At 34.9% G+C, this 27,686-nt stretch overlaps 2 protein-coding genes and 1 long non-coding RNA gene across 6 annotated transcripts in view; 2 read left to right on the top strand and 1 right to left on the bottom strand.

Moving 5' to 3' along the window:
• The window catches only part of Ptpmeg2 (Protein tyrosine phosphatase Meg2), a 56,630-nt gene extending 37,686 nt beyond the window's left edge, over nt 1-18,944 (bottom strand). The window contains exons 1-5 of one of the 4 annotated variants that reach the window (XM_090113127.1): nt 16,141-16,175; nt 13,979-14,174; nt 12,542-12,763; nt 3,948-4,037; nt 2,787-2,927 (exon numbers count right to left, since the gene is read on the bottom strand). In XM_090113127.1, coding sequence (XP_089969253.1) covers nt 2,787-2,927; nt 3,948-4,037; nt 12,542-12,763; nt 13,979-14,020 — 495 coding nt within the window. In that variant the 5' untranslated portion in view covers nt 14,021-14,174; nt 16,141-16,175. Of the gene's footprint in view, nt 1-2,786; nt 2,928-3,947; nt 4,038-12,541; nt 12,764-13,978; nt 14,175-16,126; nt 16,176-18,813 lie in introns of those variants that run through there. The other 3 variants (XM_090113128.1, XM_090113126.1, XM_090113129.1) reach the window with 3 other exon arrangements.
• LOC149900167 (uncharacterized) lies at nt 16,160-17,181 on the top strand. Its single transcript, XR_016457807.1, has 2 exons — nt 16,160-16,294; nt 16,374-17,181. It is a non-coding gene; the product is annotated as an uncharacterized LOC149900167 (long non-coding RNA).
• A 1,218-nt stretch (nt 18,945-20,162) lies between the features above and the next one.
• mRpL23 (mitochondrial ribosomal protein L23) lies at nt 20,163-24,690 on the top strand. The gene is made up of 3 exons (XM_090113089.1): nt 20,163-20,336; nt 20,414-20,693; nt 24,441-24,690. The coding sequence occupies exons 1-3, from the start codon at nt 20,323-20,325 to the stop codon at nt 24,597-24,599; spliced, it is 453 nt and encodes a 150-aa protein (XP_089969215.1). The 5' UTR covers nt 20,163-20,322; the 3' UTR covers nt 24,600-24,690.
• Nucleotides 24,691-27,686: the final 2,996 nt, after the last annotated feature.

Raw genomic sequence — 27,686 nt, 5'->3', positions numbered from 1 at the left:
ATTTAATTGACTATCAAATTCAAATTTACAAGGACTATTAAAAACATTTACAACAGTTTTCAGGATCTGATTGAAGAAAAATGTAGTCTGTAATCTGTATCTTCTTCTTCTTTTAAAAACTTAATGTTTCATAGAAAAATATTCACCTACAATAGATATCATTAAGGAAGAGATAGATGTTACGTAAAATAAAACAACGCACGAAAAGTGGAAAGTTACTAAAAGATAAAAGTGGATATATAAAGTCAATTAGTTTCAGCATTATGGGAAGCGTTTAATACAGTCCAATGCAAAGCAGTCAGAGTAATTATTTTTATTCGCAGAATTCTGTGAATGGAGTAATAATGTTATTAATGTTAAGGAAAATGTTTGTCAGGATACAAAAGTAGCGACACTAATCTCTTCCATTGAAATGATTGAATACGATGAAATAGGTATAAGAATAGTTTTCCCAGAATAATCAAAATATTGGCTCAGATAACTAGTTTTAACTAGCTGGTTTTCTCATATTGTATTAGCTACCGAAAACCTCCTTGCATAGCTTACTCGCGTTTAGTAATTAGCCACATAACTACCAACCCATTTAATACAGTTGACCAAAGATTCAGAAAGGCTTAAGATTGTAATTTCTAATTATAGTTTGGTCAAATTAGACCACAAAGACAAAATACGACGAGGTTGCTAAATCACACCTATTTAAAAATTGTCAGGGTTGATCAAGACACCATTATAAATCATAAATGAAATGAAATTGTCCTTATCGATTCGATACCTGGAAAGATTTTACTCGGGATTTTCAGAGAAAAAGTCTATTTTCGCATAAAATTATCCCAAACAAAAATTATAGATCCTTTTTATCTATTTTAAGATGGATGGCAGGGATAGTTTTCAACAAAAAAAAAGACGTGTGGCACTCGGGGACTGCCGCGGTAAAGCTATTGCATGCTATGCCTTCAAGCCACACCTCCGTGCCCGTCGGAGTGGGGAGCGTGAGATTTTTTCGTTACGGAATTTCTGGATTCGGTCCCCGCGCTCAAGGCCCGCGATAGAAGCTATGCAATAGCTTAAAAATTGAATACAACGAAGTAGTTGAAAGATGATTCATGCTGCAATTTACAATACATATTACATTTATGATATTCGTATGTAGAAAATCACTTGACGGATGTATACGTAAGTATACTTTCTTATCTCTTCGACTAAGTACTTATTGCACTTTACCTAGAACTCTAAATTACGAAGTATCATTATACCATACCTAATAGAAGTCGCATCGTGACGAAGAATTTTACGAATATCATCTTCATAAATATGTTTTCACGTAAATTAATGTGTTTTAAATTTCTCTTTGTATTTTCATCGGTAGCTCTTCTGTATCTTACGCTATATTAGCGCTTTTCCTCTATAAAAAAACTCCTTTAACGTAGTAACAACAATGCGAACGTTAAAACAACCCTGGGCTGATAATAATACTTTTATGTTAAAGTAGTGCTAATAGACGCTCGCAATTAACTTTGTAATATCATAATTTTGTTAGAAAGTGTTCAAAATTTTAAAATCATAACAAAAACGCGGTATTCAATATCATGTTCTTTCATAAAAAGTCGATCATAAAAGGAAAATTCCGTAGCAATTCACACCAAGAAAAACTTTTGCATTAACCAAACCTTCTTAAGAATACAAAATAATCATTAAGTTCCTAGCAAAAGGTATAACGGACGTCGTACGGTTATAAATTATTATTATATTTTTATTTGTGTATTATCGTATTAGTAAACCCAAGAATGTCTATTTTACTAGTACATTCATAATCTCAAGTTACAATCGACATCAAGAATATACCTAATCAAATTACAATAGGTCACAAGGTTAAGTAATTCCTTGAATAAATAGTAAAGTAATATTTAACATTAACGTCTTTAAACAAAGCAAACAATATGAATGTCCAATTTGATTGATTGGATATTAACTATTGACTTCTTGATATCTTGATCTCCATTATGAAATGAATTTGACGCCGACCTCATCGTAAGGCGCGGGACATATACAAGCGGCGCGGCGCGCCGCGGGCGCGCTGCCGGCGTGCATCGGGTGCGCTATTGGCATTTTGTATGAAATAATTTTGGTAAGGCGCAACCTTGGCACAACCGTGGCGTGCCGTCTCGACGCCTGTCCAAAATTCTTTCATACAAAATGTATAAGAAGGACGTGGTGCAAAACAGATTCAAGAGGTGCGCTTATGGCACGCCCGCGCCCGCGCCGCTTGTGTTTGACCCGCGCCTAATATGCGGTATGGCTTCATTATATCTTACAGAAACTTTCAAATATTCTTCTTTCCAAAAGTAAACTTGATTAATGAATTGCTTAATTTAACTACCAAACAGTTTTTAATGAAAACCCTCAAATATTAATCTCACCGGAATTTTTTTTCAATTGAGTTTTTATTAAATAATCATATTAATTAATGAAAAAAATGTTTTAAAACAGCCCTTTTTAGACCTTTTGAACATGACGAATAATTAATAAGCTTTTTGAAGTGAAACTTCTTAAGGCGCGTAGAGAGTGAAATTTTTAAGGTCGCGTCATGGCAATACCGTCACGTCATGGAGTAAGGCGACGATTTTGGTATCTTTGAATCTTGCCAAAGAAGTTTCACTTCTGACACGTGTGGTCGGCACACACTATTTTTTATAATCATATTAAATAATGAAAAAAAAATTTTTTTTCACGAACCTCCTAATTTATAATATTTTTCTTAATTAAGGGTAGTCATAAATCGCGCTTACCTTAAGCATGGTGAGTATCTTCTGCGACAGTTCATAATCAAAGTTGGTATACTTGGAGTCGGTCATGTCGTATATGAACACGAGGCCTGCGCGTTGTGTCTCAATCGACTGCAGAGCTACGTCCAGTTGGTACACCACTCCCTGATAAATGTGCAATCTTAATATATATTATAAAGGCGAAAGTTTGTAAGTATGGATGTATGGATGTTTGTTACTCTTTCACGTAAAAACTACTGAATGGATTTGAATGAAGCTTTATCACAATATAGCTTATACATCAGAATAACACATAGGATAGGTTTTATCCCGGAAATAGTTTTCCTTTGAAAACGCGGGCGAAGCCGCGGGCGGAAAGGCTTCCCCGTTGAGTAACGTGTTAGAGCACATAATGAGGGGTCTTCTAGGTTTAATTTTATTTAATAATTCTAGTTTGGATGTTAAACTTTATCTTAGTATATCAAAAATATGTGTTGTGAATGAATTAATGAATGAAATATAGTTAGACTAGATTTCCGCCCGCGGCTTCGCCCGCGTTTTCAAAGGAAAACCCGCATAGTTCCCGTTCCCGTGGGATTTCCGGGATAAAACCTATCCTATGTGTTAATCCAAGTTACCCTCTATATGTTTGCTAAATTTCATTGTAATCGGTTCAGTAGTTTTTACGTGAAAGAGTAACAAACATCCATACATCCATACATCCATACATCCATACATCCATACATCCTTACAAACTTTCGCCTTTATAATAGTATTAAGATTAAGATTAAGATTAAGATTAGTAATAAATTAGCAACCAAATAAATATTTTCATTTTTCAACCTTCATTGATAAAATGTGACAATTATCGTAATGGATAAATAACTTTACAGACATCACCTGTTGTTTTGCTTGCAGGAAGCAATTCTAAGCTCTAATATTATAAAATGAATTTTAAAAATAAAACTCTTATAATATTAATATTATATATGCGAAAGTAATTCTATCTGGTGTTACGAGTTGACTGATTTTGAAAAAATTTGGAACAAAACTTCATGCATCTCAAATTGGGCATCAGTCAACACGGCTGACACGCCTGCAAAGCCGCGGGCCTAAAGCTAATATCTTATTATTACTACTAAAGAAATTTCAATTAAATTATTATTATTAAATTATGCAAATTACCTGTAACGTAGTCTGATGTGTCGTTTGGCTTGGAAAGTGTTTGTTGGCGGTGAACACCGCAATAGCTGCTCCAGTCGCATCTCGAGTGGGCTGCAGGTAAGCACCAAAGTTAATTATTTTATTTATACTTTTTGGTTACGGTTATAAACCAAGAACTCTTTTAATCTTAATATATAAAATGCACAGATGACTGACTGACTTATTGATCTACCAATGCACAGCATTGTAGGTATCATGAAAATTTATTTTGGCCACGCGGACGAATCTTTGGGAAACAGCCAGTTGTGCAAAACTCACCAAAAATCAAATTGCCTTTAAAATACCGGTATTTGTATACCGGCACACTTAGATGATGGATTGGTCTCCGCGCGCGCGCTACGACTAGATACCGCCCCACCTAAAAACAATAGCTCCGTGTGTGCGGCAACTCAGTTCTGTAGTGTGTGTAAGGCAATTTGTATGGACGCTGGTGTGTGTGAAGAATTGTGCTGCCAGCTACATAAATTTCACAAAGCGGTAGGGTACTATTAGTTGCCGCATTTTTCAAGTACGCCGGCTGTACGTAGCGCGCGTACCGCCGGCGCGTCTAGTCGTAGCGCGCGCGCGGAGACCAATCCTTTAATCTAAGCCGGCACAGTTGAACACTGTCACTATTGCATACATGGACGTATAAAAAAAGACGGACGGTATATCGCCTAAACATTGAGTGAAGCCTAGTAATGGCGGTGACACATCCATGTGTGTGTGCCATGTTGCCATGGCAACACTATGGCAACAGCTGTCCTGATGACAATGGCGGCTGTATTTTTTTCTATAAATTTTGCCGTAATAATTTTGTCATTAAAACATAAAAGAAATAACTTGCTTCCCTGTGGAATGTAATCCCTTGTGTTTTGTTATTTAAAATTCTACTGTTGCGACACCATTTAACCACGCAAGACGGCATTTTAAATATTTTTTGTGAAACAGTGACGCAGTTAATCAGTCGGTAGTTCACGACGTAATGGCGGCCGAATAGCTTACTATGGTGAGAGTGTGTGCGTGTTCATTGTCTTTACACGATCGCTAGCTTACTACGGTGGCTTCACGTTGTTTGTTCGTTAAAACGGCGTCCGTCTTTTTTTATACGTCCATGATTGCATAGATATATTTTAGACTTATTGTTTCCCGTATTGTAGGGCGATAGACCCAGTGATGGGCTGCGTGGCTAGTGTTGGAGGGATTTGTTATAAAATCAAACTAAAGTTACACTAAATAATTTATATTTTCTAAAATCACTGTTCTACTTGTTTCTTACAAAACACTGTTATACTTTTACTTGCTAATGTTTTACTGTTAATTCTATTGTTAATAATTGTTATATGTTAATTATTCTGCTAGATAAAATATGTTATGTTATATGTTTAATGTTTAACGCGTCGCGACGGTAATATGTTATTTTGTGGACTGTTGATTGTGGACTGAATTAATTTATGTTAAACGCCGCCCGCGATACCTAGTATTGCTGACTAGGGTGTTCGGTGGTCATTGCACCGAACATGCTCCCGGGCGACAAAGATGAGTATGAGATGAAAATGTTACAAAAGTTTAAATGATTCAATGATAAGAGGTATGAAATATGTATGCTTATTCATGTTTGCTTAAGCTAAAAGTAAAATAGTTAAGACTTTAAAATATGATAAATTTAAAAATTATTATGTTAATTAAACTTAAAGCATCTAACAGTTTATAAATTGTTTTATCTCAAGTAAAGTGCCAAATATAAAGACTTAAAATCCTAAATGTATGTTAGTTAAATCTAAAAGTGAAATGTTAAAATCTTAGAGTCTCTAAGCACACACTAACACACACTAACACTATCACTAACACTATGTTCTATGTCCATTCGATATTGTTCCGCGAATCGCTCGTCCGATACGCCGAATAGTGTTTGCAACATAACCCACACCATTGATAAGGCCGCGCCGCTGTCTCGCGTGCCTGTCGCGTGCGCCTGGCTGTGCCTGATCCAGCAAAGTCATTGTAACATAATAACTACACCTGTTCATGATGTTAGAATCATATGACATCGTGCATTATTGTCCATACTACATATCACATGATTTTTGTAAATAATGCTTCTACTCCTTCCTAGTAGGGTGACATGTTGTACTTGCGGTAGTTAAGATATTTAAAAATAATAAAAATGAAATTGCTAGGGATAAGAAACTTTGTGAGCCTTTTCGTGAACTGTTTTTAATTTGTTTTTTTTGTGGATGTTGATCTTTGTCTTCTGTTATTGTTTTTCAGAGCTTACCGGTAAAATTTATATTTTATTGCAGGGTCTTTTTACAAACCCATTTTTTGTTTTTAACATCACTACTCTAACTAACCCATCGCCACCTGGATGTAACTCGACCACTCTTCCCATAGCCCATTTTCCTGCTGGTAAATTATCGTCATGAATTATCACTATATCATCAATTTTTATGTTATTTTGTTGTTTTTGCCATTTTGCTCTTGCTGATAATTGAATGAGGTATTCTGACTTCCATCTTTTCCAGATGTCATTAGAAAGTTTTGTTACCATGCATACAAATACTACTATATAGCCCTTTGTTGTCCGTACAGATCTTCCTTGGCTGGCCTTCACGTCCACAAATCCTGTATAATCCACCCCTGTATGGTAGAATGGAGGGGCGGGGTTACAGCGTGAATCTGGTAGATCTCCCATAAGTTGGTTTCTCAACTCCGGATTCTGCTTACGACACGTCACACAGCTTCTTATCTGTTTCTTCGTTGTTTTGTATCCACCCAAAATCCAATATTTTCTTCTTAATGTATATAATGTTAATTTAGCGCCTCCATGGAATGTAAGACGATGAGCTTGATCAATTAATAAATATGTTAATCTATGATTATGCGGGATGATTATCGGATGTTTTGTGTCGTAAGGTATGATGCTATTCCTTAACCTTCCCCCGACACGTAAAATGTTGTCCTTATCTAAAAATGGATTAAAACTTAATAACTTGCTAGTTGAACTTAAACGATTATTTATCTGTAAATTATGTAGGTCATTATAAAATTCAGTCTGTTGTACGTGACGTATTATTCGTAATTTTGCTGTCTTGCATTCTTGCAATGTAATATGTTTACATGTAGGTCGATGCTTGCTTTTCGGTGTCAATGCTCTCTGTATCCATGCTAATATTCTTGTTATTTTATTAATTGAATTATATTTTTCTAATAACTTGTTAATTATGCTTTCTTGAATTGTTGTTATAGGTACCGATATGTATGTTTTTGTTTCATGATTGGTTTCGTAATTATTTTTACTAACTATATTTTCTATATAATTATTTTGTGATAGCCACGATGGACCCTTCCACCATAGGGATTTATCCCTTAATTGTGAAACTGTTAGGCCTCTACTAGCCGCATCCGCTGGGTTTTCTGCACTTTTCACATAACGCCAGCAGTCAGGCAACATTACCTCTTTAATTTTCTTTACACGATTCGATACAAACGTATTCCAACGAGCTTCATCACCATATATCCATCCTAAAACAACCATAGAATCACACCATCCATACATCTTAATATTGTTTTCATTATAGCATGAAATAACTTTTAACATTAGCTTTGAAAGTAGCTGAGCTCCGCATAATTCGAGTCGCGGTAGTGAGACGGACTTGTTGTGTGGTACAAGTTTTGTTTTCGAAGCGATTAAAACAGTTGAATAATTATTTGTTCCCTTTTGAATCCTTCCATAAATTGTTGCTGCGTAAGCCTTTATTGATGCGTCACAGAAACCATGCAATTCGATGAGTCCACCCTTCGAACAGCCTATCCAACGTGGTATATTAATACTGTCGATGTTTTCAATATCCGCTTTTAACTTAACCCATTCACGTTGTATATAAGTTGGTATGACGTCATCCCAATTGAGCTTTTCTTGCCATACGGATTGAAATAATAATTTTAATTTCGTGACTACTGGGGCTAACCAGCCTAATGGGTCAAAAATTTTTGAAATTTCAGCCAGGAGTATTCTTTTCGTGATTTTATTTGTGTTATTGAATTTAATGTTGCAATTGAATGTAAACATGTCTTCTGACGAGTCCCATTGTAATCCTAACGTTTTAGTGATCCCTTCAGCTTTAAAGCTAAAAATGTTTGTGTCAGCATTTTGTTCGTTATTCAGGCTACTTAATAATTCAGATTCATTTGATGACCATTTCCTTAACGTAAATCCACCTGATTTCAACAATTGATTTAATTGGCACATTTGTTTTTGACCCTCTGCAATAGTGTGTGACCCATGGAGCAGGTCATCCATGTAAAATGACTCCATAACTATATCTGTTACTCCGGGAAATGATACTTTTTCATCCGTTGCCAACCGCCTTAACGTCATCATAGCCAAGAAAGGTGCTGATTTTGTGCCATATGTGACTGTTGTTAGTTGATGTTCTTGTAAACTTTGTTCCGATGAATCTCTCCATATAATTTTTTGAAATCGTTGATCATCTTCGTGAATTTTGATTTGCCGGTACATTTTTTCGATGTCAGCAGTGTATGCGTATCGAAATTGACGCCATTTTAATATTAGTTTTTGTAAATCTTGTTGTAAATTAGGCCCCTTACACATAACATCATTCAAGCTTTTCCCTGTTGTTGTTTTCGCTGACGCGTTGAATACCACCCGAAGTTTGGTTGTGGTGGATTCTTGTCGTAAAACTGAGTGATGTGGTAAAAATATTTCCTTTGATAAATTACTTGTTGATCGACGCATATGATTTAATTGCTGATATTCGTGAATAAAATCTCTGTATTGTTGTGCTAGCTCTGGTTGTTTGTTTAATTTCTTCTCTAAATTTTTGAATTGTGCTATTGCTAATTCCTTTGTTGACCCCAATTTTTGTTCATACTGTTCAATAAATGGAATTCTTACTTCATATCTTCCGTCTGCTAATCGTCTCGTTGTTTTGTTGTAAAAATCTATACATTTCTGATCTTCTGTTGATAATTCTTCTGTTTCCGTGATTTCCTCAATTTCCCAAAATTGTTTAATGTTGTCCATGTTTGTTAACACAATGTTGCATTGAAAAGTATGCACATTACCACATAAAATCCACCCTAAATGTGTTTGTTGAGCGAGTGGTTGTGTTGTGCAGTCTCCTCTGATCATCCCTTCTAAAACAATTGTTGAATAAATATCTGCTCCAAGCAATAAGTCCACTGGTCTACTTACATTAAAGTCCGGATTATTCACATGTATATATTGGTCCTTCGAGCTATCGTAGCGGGATCACGGGATTCGGGAATTTACGCCTCTCGTATCTCGTTGAGAGTCAGCGCCGCCGGGCTGACGCGCTAGTGTTGTGAGTAACAGTGAGTGAACAATTAAGTGGGTGTAAGTTGTAAAGCTGTTGACAGTTCCAGAACAAGTGAGTTCGTTCCATTATTTTTTTAACTAACAACATCATGGAAGACATTTACGAAGCGCAAGCGGAGCTTTTCTCTTTCCTAGAAAAGCTTTACATTAATTTAAAAAAGGATGGGGAAGAAAGGAAAATGTCCTCAGGGTATATTAAAAAGAAGTTAGACATTTTGGAATCATATTGGTCTGAGTATCAGGCCAATAATGAAAAATTATTGCCCTACGAAGACAGGGAGCGCCCTTACTTCGCCCGAAGGGAGTACGACCGCTGTAATACACTATACCTGGAAATTAAACAGTATATAGCTAGGGTGTCGAAAGAATTGGCCACGAAATTTCCAAAAACATTTACAAGCACATATAATCAAGGGGAAGGTCCAAGTAAGCAACTAACAGAAACAAATGAACAGACTGAACAAGGTGTAATTTCATCCGCACCCATTTCAATAGGGTCAAGTAAATTGCAAGAGATGTTGCATAAGCAAGCAGTTAATTTTAAAGCTTTAATGAGAACGGTGAACAGCATTGATTTAGAAAAAATAACAACTAAATGGAAATTTGAGGATGTACTACAGCAACTGAACTCGCGATGGGGCGTAATAGACTCTCTTCACTGGGAGATTGATAGTATTTTAGATGGGCAAGACCATGAGTATGAAAATGCCTTCACTCATCACGAAGGTATTTTTGACCGACTCAAAGAAGCAATCAACACCAAGCTTTGGTCTGTATCCCACAGAGAACATATTACACCACAAGTTGATATACCAATATTCACGGGCAACTATCAGCAATGGGTTTCCTTTAAAAATTTATTTAATGAAATAGTACACCTCAACCCCACCTTATCCAATGCACAGAAAATGCAATATTTAAAGAGCAAAATTAAGGGCGATGCTGAACGCCTGATTCAGCACCTACAAATAAGTTCGGAGAATTATATAACATGTTGGGAAATTTTGAATCATAGATATGAAAACAAAAAACTAATATTTGCATCACATATGAATATGATTTTAGGCCTGCCAAACATACAAATTCAATCGCTAGTACAACTTAAGAAAATGTATGATGCCACAAAGGAGAGCTTAAATGCAATTAAAAACCTTGACGTCGACATAAGCTCTTGGGACCCCATTATAGTACATATTTTAGCGCTCAAATTAGACAACGAATCTCATTCCGATTATGTGGAATCATTAAAACAACCGAGAGAGCTACCGGTCCTACAAGAATTTTTGGATTATTTAGAGAGTAAATTTACCATGTTAGAACAATCTAGAAGAAAACAAGAACCTGTCATTCAAAAATCTTCGCATATAAAGCCCAATTTCTATCCAACATATTCTCAAGAAATTAATCGTCTGCCAAATTATGTGAGAAATAACAATTATCAAGTAAACCAGCAAAACTACTCTGGAAATCGCCACTCTCCAAAGCCTATTATGAAAACATATCACTTATCATCTAAGATTAACATAACTTGCCCTCTCTGTAATTTAGAACATGGATTATACAAATGCAAGACATTTTTAGACCAACCGAATGAAATTAAATTTAAAACATTAAATAGATTAAACATTTGTATAAATTGTCTATTTTCGCATAATGGAAAGCCTTGCTCATCACTTCATCGGTGTCGGGTATGCAACCGAGCGCATAATACGATTTTGCATGACGCAATAAGTCAGCGATCGTCGACCTCAGAACGGCCAGTAATGTCCAAAACAATAAGCAATAATTCTTCGAATAAAAACGGGGCCAACATGTCACACGTGTCGCAAAATGATGTTTCAGAAATTTTGCTTTCAACAGCTATGTTAAGGGTACGGAGCAGCAATGGTACATATATAACTATGCGAGCACTCATAGATCAGGGGTCACAAATATCACTGATAACAGAAAATGGTGCACAACAATTGGGGTTGAAACGGGAAGCATGTCATGGGGTTATATTCGGGGTTGGACAAAACAGAAACAATTGCAAGGGAAAAATTAACATTAAATGCGCGTCGATATACAACAACTTTGAATTCAACACAGAAGCATATATAATGAACAATTTAATTAAAAATTTACCAAGTTTAACATTTGAAAAACCAACATGGAATTACATAAATAAAATAAATTTAGCAGATCCGGCTCGAAGGACCAATATGTAGGGCGATAGACCCAGTGATGGGCTGCGTGGCTAGTGTTGGAGGGATTTGTTATAAAATCAAACTAAAGTTACACTAAATAATTTATATTTTCTAAAATCACTGTTCTACTTGTTTCTTACAAAACACTGTTATACTTTTACTTGCTAATGTTTTACTGTTAATTCTATTGTTAATAATTGTTATATGTTAATTATTCTGCTAGATAAAATATGTTATGTTATATGTTTAATGTTTAACGCGTCGCGACGGTAATATGTTATTTTGTGGACTGTTGATTGTGGACTGAATTAATTTATGTTAAACGCCGCCCGCGATACCTAGTATTGCTGACTAGGGTGTTCGGTGGTCATTGCACCGAACACGTATATAAATCGGGACACGGTATTTATATCACTCTACAATTTAATGGGATGTCGACACGGTGTGTAGGACTAACGTTCATATTATTTCCGGATATTGTACATAACGCCATCTCAAATCTGAAGATAACTTGTGTTTTCGGCAAGGACTGAACCGAATTTACCGATAAAGGGCATTGAAACTCTTATATTATTATAAACTCTTATATAATAATAAATTTATACCTTATAAAATGATAATTTTAATAAAGTTCTCATTTTAATGACAAAAAATATTAAGTAAATATATTCTAAAATAGTAGAAAAATAAACGGTACTTTTTAATAATATAATAAAGTGGCTTAATTCTGATAAATTTTCTAAAACCATCGCTCAGCTTGCCTTACAAACGTTATCTAAGAAAGCTATTGAAAAGCTTATATTATATTCCAATTTCACTCGAACTTTTAAGAGTTTGTACAAAGAAATCACGAGCATGCCTTCCTTCTCTATAGTAATTCAATGATGTTTTCTTCCATATCATTTTTAATGAAAGCGGTTTAAAATATAAGGGAATTTTATTCTGTGAAAGGAAGCAGGGAATTTCACGTAATTTTATTCTGTGAAAGGAAGCAGGGAATTTCAAATTGTGGACACAAGGACACATACCAATATAGTAAATTTTCCCGTTTCAAGTTCGCTTTTGAGGGGGTCTTCGAAAGGTTCGAATTTGATGAGTCCCTCTCTCCGGCGCGTCGCCTCGTGCTGCCGCCAGAGCGTGTGCGCGCGCGCAACGTCGAACTTGCGCGCAAGTAGAAATTTGATCGCAGTCGCTCGCGATACGCACACGGCACCCGTCTCGTTCAGCGCATCCAGAAAGGTTTTTGTCGCCTGGAAACAATTAATGAATACTTTTAACACAATTTAATAAGCAAAACAAATATTACAAAATAAAGACCAAATTCATTGAGGTTACGCATGAATTTTTTATTTTTGTAAATATAGATAATAGAATACCTATAGTACAGTAGTACAATTAATTTAAATACCTATTTTATACTTCATATTTTCCGATCATACCTAATCCTTCGTAGAAAATACCTTCATATAATGATACTATATTAGGTACCAACAAATAATCCCAAAATGATATAAGTTCATTTCTTACTTCATTAATAATAAACAATCGTGAAATTCCTTAAAGAAAGCTGTTACGTAAACATGATACTTTAATGCTGAACATATTCAAGTTTCGACACAGTTTTTTGCCTGTGTAATTATGCATTAGATAACCAAACACTTTAACTCGATTGGTATAATGATTAAACGATTTCGAACAATTGTTTCCCACAATAGCCAATTTAGGTATTGAATAATTGATATAAAATGGGCAAATGCTATATTATATTAGTCTAAAAATTCTCAGATTAAATATGTAGTATAAGAAATGCAATTTTGAAATTCCTATACATATAGCACTAGACTAGGAATATTAGTTATATTACTATGGAACGAAAACCGTTGATACACGGAACTAAAGAGGATACCCAATTAACTTTGCCGAAAATAAATTCTGGAATTCCGAATCTGCTCTACTTATGGAAAATCCTACTCCTATAAGAATTGAATATCCCTTATAAGTTTTACAGCCCTCGTTATATTTTTCCTTTCTGGTATTAAGATTTAAGAATATAGGTAGGTACCTATCGAATTTTAAATTAACTTTAAATTTAAACCCCGGTATTATTTACCTAGATTTAGAAGACATGGTCATAGCATAACCAAAACTTCTAAAAACACATAAATTCTACCTTTCTAGGTACTTTGATAAATAATAATAATGACATCAATTAATTAAATACAACTCGTCCCGGCTTCTCCTCCATAAATATAGGCTGTTCTTACTCAGGAATAATACGATTTCTACTGGTGAAGATTTACAAATAAGGTAAGTTTATTAATTTATCTATTAAAACATACAAATTACAAAGCATCACATTCCTCTTTATGAGATGCTATATAGGTACAATAATGATATATGTATTTATTTTTAGCATGCATGAATATAATATGTAGGTATTAAAAAATATTTTATGAAACTATTACCCGCAATAAGATCATGAAGTGTCGCATAAAGATAGACTCCATTTTAATTCTTCAAAACGATAAATTCAAGCCTCCACTATATTATAAGTAGTTTTATATACCGCACTGTCTCTTACATTTCTATTAAGATTTCACTACTTTGTCACACTTTCATTGCGATCAAACAGATACGAGCTTAGGACGTAGACGAGGCGAACTGTTATAGTGGCGACGTATTTAAAAATTCGATACGTTCTCAATTCTCATATGAAGCGAACATTACTATGTATTTACTACGCCATCATTAAAAATTAGTGTTTATAAAAATATTTATGATAAAACAAATATAGATACAAATGTGCTACAGCAAGGTAGATACTAAATAAAACTTTAAAATCACAGACGGTAAACACTACACGTGGAAGCGACCGCTTTAGGGGAGGGGCCTAATTCTTCCGGGATGTATATCCTGTATGCCTATTAGTATGGCCGAGCACGCACCGCCACGCCGTTCAATCTATTACACGCAAAATGTACATCAAATATAAATAGCGAATAAAAAATTTCAGAACTCATTTGTGTTCTATAAGTATAAGTACATAATAATTTGCTTAATTCATAAATACATTATCTATTAGCAGCACGATTTTTTTGTAATGTAGGTAAATTTTAGATTTAATTTAATAATGCTTCATCCATTTAAATAAGTGACTATCGTACCTAAATATTTAGAGTTACCTTTAGGAAAAAATACATGAGCCCATTTTGAAATAACGAAAAAAAGACCCATTAGATACATCATAATAAAGCTTTAAAAATTACAATATTCATGCTTAACAAGCATAAAATTCATAAAGAAATTACAATTTCAAAATAAGCCGCGAACATTTTCATACTCTTACACAAAAATAAGGATTCTCTTATTTGTATCTGCAATGGCCGACGTCCTCAACGGGCTAAGAGAAAAACATAAGTATTCTTTAAGGCTCTTACAAGAGCATTTTAATGTTTAACTACAGGGCAAAGGCCTCTATACAAGAGTCTGAAGAACATCCAACAAGTCTGTACTGTGGTAAAAGACAGCTTCATTTTGTGCAGACTTTTTGCTCATATATTCAAAAAGGTTTATGAACCTACCTACTCTTTATGTGTCACAATTTTAATTATTAATGAAACATTGAAAAAAGCAATTTTTTAAAACGTTATTTACTTTGTTAACCGTTTCGTAGAATGAACTATGACCAAATTTCTAAGATATTTTAGATACTTATAATAATCTTCGCAGAATCGCAAAATGTGTTGGTAAGCGCATAACTCGAGAACGGCTGAACCGATTTCGATAATTCTTTTTTTATTATATGTATTCCTTGAAGTACGAGCATGGTTTTTATGTAGAGAAAACGTAAATATGTACCACGGGCGAAGCCGGGGCGGACCGCTAGTTTTATTATAAAAATGTGAAAGGTCTCCGATAATGAACTCATCAAAACTATAGATAAAAAGACATTTTGTCAAGTTATATGGAAAAATATCCTATTACTATAAACAAACACATAAAAAAACGCGAAAGAAGCACAAAATCGAGCACAAACAGTTTGTCCTGCAAATCTCACTATTATTTCAAAAGTAGCCTGTAAGGGCGCGTTCCCACCGTGTCGTGACGACAGATAATCGTGTAGTTTTAAGTGTCGTGGCATATATGTTTAAATGGAGGTGTTCACATTTAGAACGACACAATTTACTGTCGTCTACGACAGTTTTTGCAGTGACGACACTTTGTCGTGACAGTGGGAACGGCAAGCACGACAGTCGTAAAACGATAAAAAATCGTGGACGGCAACTCTATGACGTCCATTGAACTCAGGAGAGTAAACGCACTAGTAATCACCAAGCGAACGCAGAGGCGACTAGATTTGTAGCTTGCTGATGATGTGTAAACGACAAAGCGACTGCCAGGAAACGATAAAATGTCGTCGCGATCCAATGGGAACAGCTAGATACGACAGTCGCTAAACGATAAAAAATGTTGACGACAAACAATCGTTATAATGGGAACAGGTAGAGACGACAGTCGTCGAACGATAAATTAGTCGTTACGACATAGTGGGAACGCGCCCTAACTTAAGCTAAGTAAAACGATCGCCTCATTGTTATGAAAACAATAGTTACACAAACATACGCACGGTCGTACGCAAGCAAACGCGAGTTGCAACTGTGATACAAAGCAGTAATTCAATTTGAACGAATAAACGTAACAATAATACTATACTATCTGAATATGTCAACATCCGTTCATGATTTTGTGATCAAACCCTCTGGTGGAATTAATCTGCGACGGTAAGTGTGCAGTGTGACGTGTAATCTGATAATCCAGTACATTAGAATTATGTATTATGTAAACTTTTTATTCTTACAGACAACATTATGAGTCAGAAGCTTACGATTTACTTGAAACAACAAACGTGGGAGGATGATAATAGTTAAGAGAACGTGTGGGTGGTTCACTTACAAATAATTCCTTAAATAATTACCTAATATAGTTGAAAAAAAAACTTAAAATCGGTTAAGTGCTAGTCGGAGGTCCATTATAATGGTTCTGCACAAACCTACGTTTTTATTACATATTGTAACTGAAAATTTGTTGCTTCCAACGACGGACTTCTAACGGTTCCCTTTTTTCCTTTGAGGTTCGGCACCAAACAGGCTTAAACTCATGAAACTATTTAAATGTCACCAATCCTTGATAAGTGTACAAAGTTTAAATTAAAGTCAAAATCAGTCTAAAGGAGTCAATGTTTTAAACAACTTTCCATTCCCTAAAAAGAACAATGCGAGCAATGCTGCAGGCGAGAAGATAGTCTTCCTAAAAAATTCACGCAGCAGTATAACGATGTTTTAAATTTAAAGAAACAATCCTCTACTTTATAAATTGTATCCAATAACACTGATTGAAAAAATATCCCCAAGAGGAAACAAATCAATCTTCGTTCACACGAACAGCGGATATGACTGATAAGAAGACAAAAAGTTTAAATGAAAATGTATGACCCCTGTTACTGTTTTATTCAAGTACCTCTGACAGACAAAAGCGACCTCAAGGCAGCATAAAACCCTGTATATATATGAATGTAAATCTTTTTCTTTATTTAACTTTTTCTTTATCCTTTTTCGAGTCACTGGACTACAGAATAAAAAAATATTTTAACTTATACTAATATATGTATTTTAATGAACATGAAAAACCTTTTTCGTACCTATATAGATAATATTATTTACTAGCCTCTTGACACGGGACATTTTTGACACTCAAATGATTTGGATTTCTATTGGTAAAACAACCTTCAAAACCATTTCAGTAGATCTAGACCAAGATCTAGACCCTAGAGATAACTCCCAACAATGTGTCGGTGTCGCCCGCTATACATATATGGCCTAGACCTAGAGCACTCAAATATCACATACAATATACATATTGAAGAGTTCAATTGTTATATTACAATTTTACACCTCATATTTCATTTCAGTCAATTCTCATAATAAATAGACAGGCTTATCAACACATATAATAACATCGTAGAAAAGTCAAAACTGTACATTGAACATTTTTTAAAGAACACTTTGGGTGTGACTTACAATTATTGATATCAAAGATAAAAATATAATTTTAAGTTGTTTTGTCTGGGCTAAACTCAAAAATTACTTCATGAATTTACTTCATATTTTGCATGAATATTACTAACAGGTTGGATGAATATTTAGGCTATATATCATAACACAATATCCGCCATAGAAGCGGAGCAATGTGGGTAAAACCATGGGGCACAGCAACTTACATATAATTTATGACCTCATCTACAGAGGCAAAACATATTTAGATTATCAAGTTGGTTCAATAATGTGTATTTCTTAATCCGCATCATTGTTGAGCTAGTTTATTTCCAATGTAAGTTCACAGGCCTAAAGGAGTTTAAGCAATAATCCATTCTTACGGACCAAGTTTGATGTGTATATATCATACTAACTTCCGCCCGCGGCTTCGCCCGCGTAGCCTATGTTCTTTCTCAGGGTCTAAAGATTGTCTGTGCCAAATTTCATCAAAATCGGTTGAGAGGTTTAAGCGGGAAAGTGTAACAGACAGACAGACAAAGTTACTTTCGCATTTATACATATACTAATATTAGTAGGGAAGTAGGGATTACATCAAACTTTTTTGTACTTACATTCCAGTTTTTAAGTTTTCTACATCAATAATATTAATAGTGATATGAATTATGAGCAAATACTTTGCTATAATTTATTGTAATAAGACATGTTTGTCCACTATTGCTCAAATCCCTAACTTCATGAAATTGAAGTCAATACTGTTCAAGTACAGTAATCATAGCAGTAATATACATAATATATCATTTAGCGACCAAAATTAAAAACCCTAATAATAATCTGCCTTTAATTGAATGTCACTAAACATTTTTGTGGCTCTAAAGACAGGACAATCTGTAAAAACATTGTTCTTTTAAAAGCATGCCTTTAGGAAACGATTTTAATGTTTATCAGTGCACAAGATATTATGCTTATTCGGATGTGAACGGGTAGATACTTTTTAAAAACGAGAAACTTTTTCACAGTTAATAAAGTTTGCACAAAACTATACCAAAGTAATCTTTTGCATTCAATAAACAGGAAACCAAAACAAACACTGATGACATGGAACGCAAACTAAAATAATCATAAATAAGCACTAAAAAAGTTGAATAAAATGTAAATGAATAAATTTCGTCCCAAAAATAAAGTTTTTAAAACATATGTTTAAGTCAAAACACTAATATTACAGTAAATAAAGTTATATTTTAACTTACCAATTCCTGATCGGGTGACAGGGCCACCGCCATCTTTATGACTGAAATATGCGAATGTTGCAATCATGGAAACCACATTTTCCATATTATTTAAAAAGTTTTGCAGGAAAAGCTCAGTCGATGAAATAATATAATTGGCTTTCAGATTTACTCTATTTTAAGCTATTGCATAGCTTCTAAGTTCTATCACGGGCCTTGAGCGCGGGGACCGAATCCAGAAATTCCGTTACAAAAAAAACCTCACGCTCCCCACTCCGACGGGCACGGAGGTGTGGCTTGAAGGCATGCTATGCAATATGGCTGGTTCACACTTTGATTAGTGCGAGTGCAGGTGATGAGTAGTACTACGTGTGGACAGCGACTGTTTAGTGCGAGTGTTTAGTAGGCTGTGTAGTAAAGTGAATAGAAGCGTGTTCTATTTTTTTGCGAGTGGACTGCGAGTAGCCACGTCCCGCGCGCCCTCCCTTCCCCCTCACTCGCAGCGTGCCTGCACTCGCACTAATCACCTGCACTCGCAGTCAATTGGACACTACTCGCACTACACACCTGCACTCGCACTAATCACCTGCACTCGCAGTCAATTGGACACTACTCGCACTACACACCTGCACTCGCACTAATCACCTGCACTCACACTAATCAAAGTGTGAACCAGCCATTAGCCATAGAGTAATGGCTGGTTCACACTTTGATTAGTGCGAGTGCAGGTGATGAGTAGTACTACGTGTGGACAGCGACTGTTTAGTGCGAGTGTTTAGTAGGCTGTGTAGTAAAGTGAATAGAAGCGTGTTCTATTTTTTTGCGAGTGGACTGCGAGTAGCCACGTCCCGCGCGCCCTCCCTTCCCCCTCACTCGCAGTGTGCCTGCACTCGCACTAATCACCTGCACTCGCAGTCAATTGGACACTACTCGCACTACACACCTGCACTCGCACTAATCACCTGCACTCGCAGTCAATTGGACACTACTCGCACTACACACCTGCACTCGCACTAATCACCTGCACTCGCACTAATCAAAGTGTGAACCAGCCATAACTTATACATACCCGCAATAGCTTTACCGCGGCAGTCCCCGAGTGCCACACGTCTTTTTAATTTTCAGTAAAGGGGTCAAATTATACAAAGATGTATAATTATTTTGTTTTTTGTACTTTTAATAAATACATCAATGACTATTAATACAAATTTATATATTTATGTAATTATTTAGCTTTGCATACCTGATACCAACTACTTCTATTTACTTGACTTTTCACAGACTATTTTTCATATTATATTATCTGTGCTCATTATTATCGATAGTGTCAACTGTCAAGTGTCAACTGTGGTGAGTGGTCATTACTTTCATGTCAATTGGCATTTGGCAAGTTATCATAACCTTAAAATTTAAATCTTTTGGCTTTTGCAAAGCAATTTATGATTTAAAATTAAATCTTTATTGTACAGAACACATCATATTGTACGTACAAATTAAGGATTTTGAAACTTATTAGAAAAACATAAAAAGATGTCTACTCGATGGTAAGTTGTGCTTATATACCTACAAACAAAAAATTGTATAATTTCCTAAAAATTGTATCGGACTTTCTATTGTGTAGGTATCCAATTTATCAGAGAGGGAACCCACAACTACGTGTGTTCTTGCCAAATTTTTGGATGAAATTAGTTCGTCCCCTTCCAAAACAACAACCAAATATTGTGCATTTCAAATGTTCTATGGAAATGACAAAGTATGATATAAGGAATTATTTAGAAAAAATATACAATGTACCCGTAGTAGATGTACGAACTAAAATTACACTCGGTAAATTCAAAAAGGATGTAGGAAGAGGATATGTTGTGAAGGATGATGATATTAAATATGCATTTGTTACTCTGGTGAGTGATCAAATTTTACTTTTATTAGATTATAGTGTAATTGGATCAATTCCCGTTAAGGGAATATATTTTACATCATTTCTGACTAATTTGACCATCTAGCACCCAAACTGAAATCTGTTTTTGAGATATTCAAAGTTAATTGGTTTTTATGAAGAACAAGATGTTTATAATATATAAAGCTATACGTAAAGTCATTATGCAGCGTAACTTTGTGGGTTTGAACAGAGAATTGCTTTGTAACGATGCGGAACAAACAGATTGGTCATCCGTAGTTAATGCATCGTCGGTAGATGAAAAAGTTGATCTGTTCAACTCGCTAATTGTTCAACTTTACGATAAGCATGCACCGCTACGTCCAGTAAAACTGAAGCACCTTCCCGCACCTTGGTTAACTAATGACATAAAATCTGCATTAAATAAGAAAAACCGTGCTAAGGCAAAACTGAAGACCGACAACTCCGATATTAATAGAGAACGGTTCAAGGTGATTCGCAACCGCTGTAATACTATGTGTAGGGATGCACAACAGCGCTACATCCACAAAACGATTGAAAACGGTGAGCCCGCTAAGGTTTGGAAATTTTTGAGATCTTTAGGGATCGGCAAATCGTCTCAAACTAGTAGCATTAATACAAATATTGATTTATTAAATAATTTCTTCTCTAATGCTGCAGTTAGTATGGATCCAAATACTAAATCTCACACACTACGCCTCCTTTCATCAAAATCGGCCCCGAACCTGCCACCGTTTAATTTTAGTCAATTCACCGTTGATAATGTTAAGAGGAGCATTATGTCCATTTCTTCGAAAGCCGTTGGTAGTGACAGTATTGGTCGTGATATGATCCTCCCTATCCTCAAAGTTGTAGCTCCTATCTTAACTCACATCCTTAACGAATCCATATCCTCTTGCTCATTTCCCAAAGCTTGGAAAGAAGCTTTCATTATTCCACTTCCAAAAAAAGCTAATCCTTCATCCTTCCATGAGTACCGTCCTATATCAATACTGCCTTTCCTCTCTAAAATCCTGGAACGACTTGTTCAACAACAGTTGTGTTCATTTTTAAATAAACAGAACTTATTCAATCCCTTCCAATCCGGATTCCGTCCAGGCCATAGCACGACCACTGCACTCGTTAAAGTCACCGACGATATTCGCCAAGCAATGGACAACAAGCAGCTCACAATTCTCACGTTATTAGATTTTAGTAACGCATTTAACTCGGTCGATCATGATATTATGCTGGGTCTGCTTGCTTCTCTTAATATTTCATCGGCAGCCATTGAATGGTTCCGTAGCTTTTTTCAGGGGCGCCGGCAACGTATTAAAGTTGATGACGTTCTGTCGTCGTGGTGTGACTTAAGTGTCGGTGTCCCTCAAGGTAGCGTGTTGTCACCAATCCTTTTCTCAATATTTATTGACTCAATTTCCTATAATTTAACTTCTCCCTACCATATGTATGCAGATGATTTGCAAATTTACTCGCATACAGCCATTTCCGAAATTTCAGAAGCTATACAACGTACAAATGCTGATTTAGATACTATAGCTACCTGGTCACACAATTACGGTCTGACTGTTAACCCGGCTAAGACTCAAGCCATCATAATTGGTAGCCGCAAAATGACAGCCAAGCTAGATTGGAACAGCTTACCAAAGCTAATTCTTGGTGGATCACATATTCCATTTAGTGAGTCTGTTAAAAATCTTGGGCTCCATCTTGATATGAACTTGTCTTGGAATGTGCAAATAGAGACGCTACGGAAAAAAATGTATGGCGCTGTAGGTTCCATTCGTCGATTGCGCAATTTTCTGCCCATTCCTACAAGAGTATCGCTTGCTGAGACTTTACTCCTTCCTATCCTAGATTATGCTGACATTTCCTATCCTGACCTTTCCGAACAGCAACTTGACTCCCTTGAGCGACTCCAAAACGTATGCATACGTTACATATTTGGACTACGCAAATATGATCATGTGTCCGAATTCCGAGCCAAGCTCAAGTGGCCTCCTATCCGCGTCCGCCGGAATGCTCATATTCTGCATTTGTTGTACAAAGTTTTATTTGATCCTAAAACCCCATATTACCTTAAAGAAAATTTTAAATTCCTCGGTGAAAATAGCCTTACCCTTCGTTCCTCTAATCTACTTACCTTAAGCATCCCTACCCACAGATCCAATTTCTTCCATTCTTCCTTCACTGTGTCTGCAATCAACCTTTGGAACTCTATTCCAGAATCGATAAGACGTGCTCAGTCATTAACTGCATTCAAAAATGCATTAAAGCAATATTTATCTCAATTGTAATCTTATATATTATAACTACCTATTTCAATTAATTCAATTTATTCCTTGCCCATAATTTTTATAGTTTCACATGTATCATGTATGTATGTATATATTTGTATGTATATATTTATATATAATATATTACTATTATGATGTATTTATTTATAGATTTATTATTTATGTATATTTATTATTTAGGTTATAATTATATTTTATATTTATTTATTATTCATTCTATTTTAGTTCAAATCAAAAAATTTAAGTTTGTAATGCACCACCACCATAAATGTAATCCTTTTAAATTTTCGGGTTGTCTGGCAGAAATCGCTTATAGCGATAAGACCGCCCTCTGTACATGTTGTTAGTTGTATGGTTCTTAGTTTATAATCCTGTATTAAGTGTGCAATAAAGTATTTTTCATTCATTCATTCATTCATTCAAAGCTATTTATTTATTTATAGCTAACAGTATTATTTTCTTTGCTTTTTAATGTATGTATAATAAAGGAGTTCAATAAATAAAATACTTTATGATCTTGTTATCCAATATCCAATATAGTACATAAAATTACTATGTAATGTTGTTGAAGTTTGTCTTCAAAACTTAAATTTCAATTTGGTTAATGGTTGCACAAAAGAAAAAGTTTGGGAATTTAATTTACCTTTAAAGGATATTAGTCAGTTCAATAAAGAAACGAATCTTCAATGGCGGCCAAAGCTGACTTTGACAGATGGTAGGATCATCAAAAAAGAAAATAAAATTAACGTAAATTGATAATTATTTTATTAATTATTTCAAATTGTTTGTTGACAAACTTTTTTGTTATTGTATTTGTGTATTTATATGAATTATCATATTTACGTATACAGAATGTAATAAAATCCCCATAATACTTGTAATAAGCCCATAAAACTGAACAACTTTTCCCAAAGAACATATTTTGTCAAATTCCAATAAAACATTTTTTACTTTCGCAAATGCATAATTGTCATTGTAAATTTATGATAAAAACTATTATAGGGAAAATCAAATACATTTTAGTGATTTTATTTTTCCATTTTTTTTTTGCATACCGTACGGACGTGTGTGAGCGAGAGGGAATGATAAGCGCCGCCATTGAAGATTCGTTTCTTTAAAGAACTAACTAATACCAAAAAAAATGTCGCCTGATCTGCACATATAACTAAAAATATCTATGTTTTATCTGCTATTCAATGATGAATTCAAATTTTGGGGTAATAAAAATTAAAGTAAAACTAAAAACTTAGTTACAAGCAGAGGGTAACCAGTATGTTGAAAATCATAGTTGGATTTGGATGGTTAAATCAGTCAGATGTGATAACCCTGTTTAATTTCTTTTTATTTGCAATAATAATATACATTAAATAAATAATTTTATAATCTGTAGTTAACCCTTTTTGTGAAAGTTGTTCAAACTGTAATTTAATTTTTAGCCGAAAGATATGAAGTTTGAATTTCCAAACATATTTGAAAAGAAAAAAGGTGATCTGGAAGATAATGAAAAATCTTTAGAAGAATCAAAGAAAACATTTAAAAGTTATATAGCACGAAACAAAGACCGAAGTGATATCCCTAGCTGGTTTTCATTATAATTTTTAGTTTTAATATAAAATGTAGCTAATAGTGTTTAATAATAAATTATTACTTGTATGATGTGAATTAGAAATATAAGTGTTATCATTGCATGAGCTTCTTACTTTTATACTCATTGAACACCCTAAGGGTCAGCTCACACCGAGACGCAAAGCTGTGCGCACACTTTAAAAGAAGGACTTTTGTGAGAATTTAGAGTATGTTACACCATGCAGCGTTGCTCCTCGAGAAGTCGCGCGGCGCCAACGATTTTACTATGCACCTCTCGACGTTCCGACTTCCGATGCGCCGCGCGGCGCAGCCCGAAATCACTGGTCTCTTCCAGTATCATCGCTTCTTGGTGTGAGCTCACCCAGATATTCTCAAACTCCTATCTGCTGTTAATTTTTAGAATTCATTATTGTTTTCAAATATTAATTTGAGTCGAAGAGAGTCTAGACGACTTGATTTACATTATTACTTTACAGTAATCTCCAATCTCAATTATAAATAAAGGGTCAAGTTGAAGTGTGTAGTTCAATATTTTTTCCTGCAAATATTATATTTTACTCATAGAATTTTTTTTTCTTGAGCATAGCATATTTGCTTCCGTTTATTGTGATAAATATCTATTATGATAATAGACTACAAGCCCGCATATGAAAAAAATATGGGTCAAATGAACCACCAGGGGTCATATCTAGAACGAAAGAAGAGCAAAAAATAATAAGATTCATCACTATGCCGTCACTTGTAAGCTGTCCAACTGAGTGCAGATGAGAATTGAAAAGTACAGGTAGACTCGGTAAATTTTGGTCATATATTTTTGTACGGCATTCTTAACCATCGATAGATCCATTAAAAATAATAAGAAACCGCTCAGTGCCGTACAAAAATGTTGGTCCACCAAGTCGGAATTTTTATTTAATTTCCGAGAGTTACCGGGGGTAAATTTGGTCATTTGACCATGTACGGCATCTGTGTCATACTATTGCTATACTGCTTTTAATCCATTATTCCGCAACGCCGTACAAAAATCATGGGGACAAGGGGAAAAAATCGAGAGTTGCAATCCCCTCTCTTTCCCCACTCCAGGGGGTCATTTGACTAAGTACGGCTTCGGTTCCAAAACATTATCTAGCACTCAAAAGTACTATTAAAAGCAATGCCGTCAAAAAATAATTGTTCTTTTAAATGTATACCAATAATCATCTTAATTTCATCGAATTCTTGATATAAAGAGCTGTAAGGTCATTTGACCCTGTACGGGAACTTTTTTTTTTAACATGATATTGTAAAATTCAATTGTTGTATAGTATTGCCGTTCAAAAGAAACCGTTCTAAAAAAAGTTATAGAGAAATGCAAAACCAGAAATTTTGTTAAAGTTTAAACATCGTAGATTAATGAAATATAATAGTTTTCTACACTTTATTCGTTGTTTTAAATAGTATTAACATAGATAAATTAGGAAAAAACGATGCCGTACATTTTTGTGCAGACCACATCTTTTAGGCTGATGAAAGCGACGAAAGCTACAATTTTAAGGGTGCTTTATGGCCATTTGATACAGTACGGCATTAACATATTTTTACCCAACTACGGCAAAGCAAAAGGAGGGTTATGGTTTTGACAGGTCATGTATGTATGTTCATCTATTCCCTCGTAACTTCTAAACTACTTATCAGAATTCGACAAATAACATATCATAAGAAGCATCTGAATTGTTCACTGGATAACCAGCGACCAGCTAGCTAAAGGCTATATGGGGTTTCACAAAATCTAATGTGGCGCCCTCTAGCGGACAAAACATACAGAGTAAAAAAATAAAGTTAAGATAAATATGCCGTGTTTGGTATCATTTGAAAGCGCTTTACTTGTACATTTTTAATATGTATATAATACTAGCATTTGCTTGTGACTTTACCTGTATTCATGGGCTGATTGCATATAATTCACATCTTTTCGTTCATAGCTTTTTTATTAGTTCATCAATTTAACGGAGTCCATTCCACTTGACTCCGACTTTCCAAGGTGATAATTAACCACCTCGAGCTTCTTAATCCCTCAGTCCCGGAATCACAGACACAATAGAAAATCTATTGTGTCGCGGCCCGATCGGGCCGCTCGGTGGTCAATGGGTTAATATTAATGTATATTTATATTTTATTATCAAAATATAAAGCAAACATTTCGTTATATGGATTTTTTCTTTTTCAGATTTTTCCCCTTTGAACCAACGAAAATGTACGGCACATGAAAAAATATTATCTATGCATAAAATACTTTAAAAATAAATTTATTTCGTGTTGTGTCAAATGACCCCCTGGAGTGGGGAAAGAGAGGGGATTACAACTCTCGATTTTTTCCCCTTGTCCCCATGATTTTTGTACGGCGTTGCGGAATAATGGATTAAAAGCAGTATAGCAATAGTATGACACAGATGCCGTACATGGTCAAATGACCAAATTTACCCCCGGTAACTCTCGGAAATTAAATAAAAATTCCGACTTGGTGGACCAACATTTTTGTACGGCACTGAGCGGTTTCTTATTATTTTTAATGGATCTATCGATGGTTAAGAATGCCGTACAAAAATATATGACCAAAATTTACCGAGTCTACCTGTACTTTTCAATTCTCATCTGCACTCAGTTGGACAGCTTACAAGTGACGGCATAGTGATGAATCTTATTATTTTTTGCTCTTCTTTCGTACTAGATATGTCCCGTGGTGGTTCATTTGACCCATATTTTTTTCATATGCGGGCTTGTAGTCTATAAAATCTATTGCTTACATTTTTAGTTGTTTGTAGGTATATGAGTTATTCATATTATCTGTTGCAATATTTCTCATCAAGTTTATTTTATTCCAATTGGAGGTTTTGGCCAAGGATTGGATAAATTAATAACCTCACTCAGCTGTCATAGAAGGTTCTAGGAAACCATCTTTTTCATAAAGAAAGCATTGAAAATTAAAGATAAGTAAAGAAAATATATTATAGGTACTTATGTTTTTGTTAAAAGTAAAACTATTACTGCAATACTTAAATATTAGATCAAATTGGTACCTAGTTTTTATTATTGGTATTCTATTTTTTGATGAAAAC

This window comes from Colias eurytheme, chromosome 19, assembly GCF_061535395.1.
Source record: "Colias eurytheme isolate Ceu_HAF_F1 chromosome 19, ilColEury1 Martin Lab GWU primary, whole genome shotgun sequence".
NCBI lineage: Eukaryota > Metazoa > Arthropoda > Insecta > Lepidoptera > Pieridae > Colias > Colias eurytheme.
The sequence above is the reverse complement of the archived record's forward strand: the minus strand, read 5'-3'. Positions and strand labels throughout refer to the sequence as shown.